Raw genomic sequence first — 7,256 nt, forward strand, 5'->3', positions numbered from 1 at the left:
TTTTCTAAATAAAATTCAAATAAAAATATTATTCTATTATGATAAGTGTATATATTGAAAATATCAAAGATTTATAGATATAAGGTAGTGAAAAAGCAAGGTTGGAAGTCAAACTCTTTCCAGTGTTTTGACAAACGTCTCAAATTTTAGACTACGTTTCATAGCATACAAAGCTAAGTACCCTATACCCCTTGAAGAACATACTACGAATTACGTGGCATAATTTACGTTGATAAACTTGATATAATTCTTTTAAGCTTTATCAAATACCAAGTTCATCTAAGTATTATTATTCCATAAATACTGCTCTCGTAGATGTACGAATTTGGGCGTTTAGCTGTAAAATTTAGGGAAGACGATTTACCAGGATCGGGATTGGCGAGTCTCGACTCGAATCACCACGGCACAGCCGGACTTGACCGGACCTCGGAGAGACAGGATCGCAAGACTGTCGGCGGGGCTGGGGCCGCCTCGTTGGCTGGGTGCTGCATGCTGCCGGCATAGCCCATGCCATGCCAGGTAGGTACGACAAAAAAAAAACGAAACGGCGTTTCTACTAAAAAGCATTACCTTAATATATTCTTTATTACAATATTAGCATTATTAGGGAAGAGTTCCATATGCTCCCCCCACCAAAAAAAAAAAAAAAAAAAAAAAATTGTTGAGAATGAGAGTTTGACTTTGAGACTTCCGAAGTTCTGGTTCATTCACCTCAGAATAGTTAGTAATTAAAATACTAATTAGTATGTTGATACAGATAGAAAAAATCTGATTACATACTGTTCTAGTGTTCATAATCATAGATCAATCTAGTCTTAGTACTAGTAGGCCTATATTACCGAGGTTTTTTACCTGACTGCTAAGAAAGCACGAATGCCTGTGAGTGTGAGTGTCGAGTGTGTGAGTAATCAACTAGCAGTAGAGGCGCACGGCCAATATGGGAGACTCTCTCCAATAGGGGAGACAATCTCCCACATTGGAGACTTGCTTTGCAAAAGGACAAAAGAAACAACACCAACAAAAGCATGATTTCTTTCACCCAAAATTTTGTCTCACTGAGGTCAGAAGCCCATTTGTTTTGTGTGTGATTGACAACAAAAATCCTTATCAAAACAAAAGTAGGCCTAGACGGTGAATTTTTAAAGTAGACGGTGAAAAGGGGTAATTTTTAGTGCATGAGTGATGTCATAAGTCCCCTCATTTGCATACCGACTAGGATGCGAATATTTTCTGTTTTGTGAAATTATGCAAAACATTTTTAAAATGTCATCACTTTCTTATTTTACATGTGATATTGATGAAACTTTCAGTGTTAATATGCTTGTTAGATCATTCTCTTTTTATTCAAATCAACTTTATGTTGGGGTCGACTTGTCCTTTAAAGTTTTTCTCTTTTTTTTATGATACTGTATATTTTAGAATTTTCAAACAACATAAACATCACAATGTGAATACATACCTGATACCATCACATGTTTTCTCAATTTTTTTCATCTCTCACAGTATGTTATCGGGATAATCATCAGATGCTGAAACACACATTCTACCATTGACTGTGCGAGTGGTTAATAATCATGCCTCAGGTGGCAGGTTTGATCTACATTGTGTATGGGACCTTCTCTGGTCTTGTGACAGCATGTGTGCTGCTGACATTAATTTCTAAGAGGCTGAGCGGTCAGCAGCATAGCACGGGTAACAATCCAACATTTGTGCAATTCCAGAGGAAATATTTCTTGGCATACTTCCTTGCCCTTGCGGCTGATTGGCTTCAAGGACCTTATCTTTATAAACTCTACAGCTACTATGGTTTCCTGGAGTCACAGATCACTGTGCTTTATGTCTGTGGATTTGCTGCAAGTGTAGTCTTTGGGAGTCTAACCAGCACCTTGGCTGATCGATTTGGTCGCAAGAGATTGTGTATAACCTTCTGTATAGTGTACTCTGTATCATGCTTCATGAAGCTTTCAAGAAGCTATGGACTTCTTATCATTGGTAGGATTCTTGGAGGTGTGTCAACATCTCTTCTCTTCACAGCGTTTGAGGCATGGTATGCGCATGAACACCTTGAGACGCATGACTTCCCAAAGGAGTGGCTCTCTGTTACCTTCTCAAAGGCAACCGTTTGGAATGGAGCTCTTGCTGTCGGTGCAGGAATCGTTGCAAACATCATCGCTGGGCCGTTCGGCTTGGGCCCAGTCTCGCCATTTCTTCTAGCCATCCCTCTTCTCGTTGCTTCGGGACTGATCGTGGCTACTTCATGGAAGGAGAATTACAGCGAGCAACGTGTCAACTGCTCTAAAACCTGCGGTGAAGGAATGCGACACATCGTGAGTAGCCGACGGATGATGCTGATTGGTGCAATGCAATCACTCTATGAGAGTGTCATGTATATCTTCATTTTTATTTGGACACCAGTCCTTGACCCCTACCAACTTCCACTAGGTCTTATCTTCTCTAATTTCATGTTGTGTATCATGATTGGATCATCCGTCTATCAAATCCTCACCAGCTTCAGACATTCTCCTGTAGTTCTTGTCAATGCAGCTATCATTATAGCACTCGTATCAACTCTTATTTGTGTAGGTTCTACTAAACCTCTTCAGGAGCATCCAACGGTGTCCTACTTTGCCTTCCTCCTGCTAGAGCTGGCTTGTGGGATTTATTTCCCTGCGATGGGTTTCCTTCGAGGCAAGATCCTTCCCGAGTCCCATCGAGCTGGAATAATGAACTGGTTCCGTGTTCCACTCAACTTAATAGCTTGTATTGGTCTCATGGTACTTCATGATGAACCTACTAAGGCTGGTACAAGACATATCTTTATTATCTGTTCAGCATTATTAGGTGTTGCTCTGTGTTGTGGAGTGCAGTTTGGTTCAATTACAAAGAATGACTCAACTCTTACAGAGGATGGTGAAAATAGTGATATCGCATAGAGAGGCATTGAACTTTGTTATTCCATTTTGTGTTTTCTATTACTAATAAAGGGGAATCGAACCCAAATAAACTGTTCTTTTTATCAGAAGAAAAAAATTCAGACAAGTACATGGGTGAAAGTGTGGACAAAATCGGACAAACTTTGAGAAAGTCATGAATTTTTAAAAGTTGTAAAAATCAGCTGCATTGGTGATGTCATAGTGATAAAGGCAAGGACTGCTCTCCCATATACTCCATAAAATTCTTATATTGTCGGGGGAGGGGGGGGGGGTTAAGTTTTATTTCAAAAATTAAAACTATGAATTTTTTTCATTACAATATAAAGCATTATACTACATCAGTTATATTTGGATTACTGCCCCAAGGGAATAGGTCTTGAGAGAAAACCACAAATCCTTTTGTACATGGCCTATGACTATTGAATAGTTGTCATTCACACTTGTGATTTACTTACCCAGTTGCCAATTTGAAAGTTACATAGTTTTAGGGATCTCAATTTTAAAACAGTCATAACTTTCTTTATCCCAATTTTTTTTTCTCAATCTTTAACCATTCTGTTTTTTCCTATTTTTCCTCCTTTTCCATGCAACATTTTATGAGATTGGATTCCCCTTTCAGTATGATATGAAGTACGAAAATTCAACATTTTAAGATTGATGAAACACTCCCCCCTCATTCCTGCTCTTAAATAATAATGAAATTATAAAAGGAAATATTTATGTGTACCCATTTGCATGTAGTAATTTAAAATAGATTTTTGAAATTTGTTTACAATGTATATTTGCAGTTTTTATGTATATATATATCTAAAGGTCTAAAGGAACTGTTGTTGGGCTAGTCCCACGAGTATATTTGATGCGCTTAATAAGATATCACCGTCATTATTATACCCCCGCCAAACAAAGTTTGAAGGGGAATATAAGAATCGGTGTACGGTTGGGCAGGCGGTTGGTCCGTCTGTTGCAAATCTTGCGCATCGAACTACTTCCTCAGTTTTTAACCAATTCTCATGAAACTTGGTACAGATATTGGTGTTGGGGTAAAGATGTGCAAGACACTTTTTTGTATGTGTCAGAAATTGTGTTGCCATTGTAACAGTATATTATGGCAAAAAATGAAGTAACAATCTAGCAGTTCGAATAACATGTACTTCCTCAACTTTTAACCAAATCTCATGAAATTTGGCACACACATTGTTCTTGAGGTAAAGATGTGCAAGACATACATGTATATAATGTGTGTGTCAGAAATCATGTTGCCATGGTAATTACATATTTTATATTATGGCGAAAATCTTGTGGTTTGAATTACTTCATCAATTTCCACTAATTCTCACGAAATTTTGCTGACGCATGAATTTCAAGGTAAAGATGTCCGAGACGCATATTTTTTGTGTGTCAGAAATCAAGTTCATATGGTAACAACATATTATATGCCCAAAATTAGGTAATTAAGTAATATACTTCCTCAGTTTCCAAACAATTCTCGTGAAATTTGGCTCACACATTGATCTCGAGGTGCAGAGCATATTTTTCCATGTGTTAGAAATCATGTTGCCATGATAACAACATAGTGTCAAAAAAGTAGGCAAAATCTTGCAGTTTGAACTACTTCATCTGTTTTTAACCAGTTCTCATGATATTTAGCTCACATATTTTTCTTGGGGTAATACTAGGCAAGACATATTTTTTCCATGTGTTGTAAACTGTTGTCATGGTAATGGCGGGGGTATTAATCACCATCAGTGATGGTTCTAGTTTCTTCTGATTCTTGTAACTTTAAAATTTGTGTAAATAAATGGGAGTATAATATGAACGACCTAATGATCTTAAAATAAACTGAATATTTGCTCTTTTTTAGTTTATTGTACTCGATAAACTAACCCTAACCCTAGTTTTTTTTACAAAAAGAGAAGATATCATCTGGATTAAGTATTTGGTCTCTGTGGTGTACACAAATATTGGTGGTACAGGGATATGCCGCTTTGATGACCCTTTTCAGTTCTCTAGATACCGTACTCCCGTTATGAGACATCTCAGTTCCCGAGCCCTGCCAAATTTGCAAAGCGCGAGCACGGCATGCGAGAGATGCATGTACGGCTTCGCAACTCCCTACACAACTAGTAGGCGCTACATGCATGGCTAGTGCATGCACAGCGCTATGGTGCAACGTACCTACAGTGCCGTGATCCCGTTCCGCCGACCCTGTTTTTCACACCACACAGAATAGTCAGTTCCTTAGACCCCCATTTCAGAGTTTTGTGAGGCACACCCCTATCAAAAAATCATTTGAGTGCCCCCCCCCCCCCCCCCCCCGGGGTACATGTACCTGTAAAAAGTTAATAATCTGGGCAAGTTATATATTTTTATGTTTTGGTTTGTTCGTATAAGTTTGTCTGATGCTTTCTTCTTGGTTTTCTGTTCAAATGATGAAAAGTATACTAATGAAATAGTAGTTATATTCTTAAGGCCTTTATTTTGATGTAAGCTTTGATATTTGGGTTATTCTATCGGGTTAGGGTCACAAAGTGTACAAGATGTTCATGTATCAAATCAACTATTTTATTTCACAAAAAATGGACCAAACCCGATGGATGATGTTTTGATGTAGTCAGACAGATCATAACTTACAATTAGAATTTTCATCTACATGTACATATTGAAGGGAGAGGAACCCCCCCCCCCCCCATGGCTACAAGGTGATTTACATTTGAGACAGTGTTTTCTTGTAAACAGGATTCATTTGAAAGGATATTGCTTTGTTACCTGAAGTCTTAGATTAAATAAGTCTGTCATTCAGAACAAGTAATTTTTTACAAAGGCCTACAAGGTCAATAATTTATCTCACATTATTGGATTAATAAAACAGAAAGATTCCATGTATATTGTAGATACTCCATGAATATTTTTACTTGTCAAATATCATGAAGCTTTTACTTCTTCAGAATTACCAGTGCTTCCTGTATAAATTACGCTTATTTTACCGCGTATAATAACAAATTTTCAATACTGATGCGCGCTTTTGTCACAGTGCGCCAAATTGACGCCTGTTAGCGTGGTTATCCACGCTATTTTATTCACGAGTCCACTCTTCAAACAATGGACTCGTGAATAAAATAGCGTATCTAACCATGGTAACAGGCATCTATTTAGCGCACTGTGACAAAAGCGCACATCAACATAGGACTTTCTTTATTCACGCGCCTGATACGCGCTAAATTAAGCGTAATTTATACAGGAAATCTGCATAAACCATGGATTCAACCGTGGGTTTTCAAACCCACCTTTTTAAATTCGGGCCATAAAGTTTCCATGTACATGTATACTATAGATCTTTAGATACACCGTGAATATTTTTACTTGTCAATTATCATGAAGCTTTTACTTCTTCAGAATTACCAGACCACATGAATTGGTCTACATATACACATGAAGATTAGACCTTAATACTAGTCAGAAATATATTATGTATTTTATTGCTAAACATGATTGCTAAACATGATTGATATGAATAAATACAAATAACATCACATTCTTGTTTGTATAGTACTTTGTTCTTGTGTCAAAGCAGCTTTTAACTAAATACTGTACATTGGATTTCTATAGCTCCATTTTCCATTTTGATTAATGGGTTATTGTAAAGATTCTCTGAGTCTAATCTAGATGGAGGCTGCTATTACGAGTCTGATGTGGCAAGGTCATTGTCTCTTCTCTTACAAGACTACAAATTATGCTCTGGTTGTTAAGTGTACAAAGACATCTGCACCGAATCATCGATAAAAGAAAACTAAAATGACGAAGGAAGAGAGTGTATGCATCAGACCAGACCTGCCAACCTCTGGGAATGAAAAACTGTATTCTGTGATACAAAAAACTGTATTTTCCCCTAAAAAAGTGTATTTCATAATAAAATGCTTGGCGCATTCGCCCATCACGGCGCTCAAGCTGCATGCAAGCTAAAATGGGCACTGCTCTTGCAGATGAAAAAAAAAACCATTGAAACTTGTGTATATCTCGCCCTGGTTTTTACAAAATGATTGAAAAAAAAGTTACCTGAAATTACATTGATCTAATAACCATATTTGTGTACGTTTTATGAAATAGAGACATATAGAGATGATTTTTCTCAATAAATTATGATTTTGTTTTAAAAAAAACAAAAAAAAAACGTATTTTTAAAAGAAAAAACGTACTGCCGTATTTTGGTTGCAAAAATGTACTAAATACGGCTAAAACGTACTGGTTGGCAGGTCTGTCAGACATAGTTGCAGCCTCCATCTATATTTTAGGTTGTTCTAGTATGCATGAATCAATGTCATTGGC

General features: G+C 37.3%; 1 protein-coding gene across 2 annotated transcripts; it reads left to right on the forward strand.

Annotated features, from left to right (window-relative positions):
• Window positions 1-141: 141 nt before the first annotated feature.
• LOC129263615 (molybdate-anion transporter-like) lies at window positions 142-6,463 on the forward strand. 2 transcript variants are annotated; one of them, XR_010293842.1, is made up of 3 exons: window positions 142-519; window positions 1,504-5,226; window positions 5,605-5,895. XR_010293842.1 is itself a non-coding variant. In XM_064100642.1 (2 exons), exon 2 carries the CDS (start codon window positions 1,575-1,577, stop codon window positions 2,931-2,933), a length of 1,359 nt encoding a protein of 452 aa, XP_063956712.1. In that variant the 5' UTR covers window positions 154-519; window positions 1,504-1,574; the 3' UTR covers window positions 2,934-6,463. The 2 variants fall into 2 exon arrangements, 1 of the variants encoding a protein (XP_063956712.1); XM_064100642.1 differs by having other exon boundaries at window positions 154-519; window positions 1,504-6,463.
• Window positions 6,464-7,256: the final 793 nt, after the last annotated feature.

This window comes from Lytechinus pictus, chromosome 6 (genome assembly GCF_037042905.1).
Source record: "Lytechinus pictus isolate F3 Inbred chromosome 6, Lp3.0, whole genome shotgun sequence".
In the NCBI taxonomy this organism is placed as follows: Eukaryota; Metazoa; Echinodermata; class Echinoidea; order Temnopleuroida; family Toxopneustidae; genus Lytechinus; species Lytechinus pictus.

Excerpts from the sequence above, each read along its gene's own strand:
- LOC129263615 (XM_064100642.1), top strand. The coding sequence starts at position 1,575 with ATGCCTCAGGTGGCAGGTTTGATCTACATTGTGTATGGGACCTTCTCT.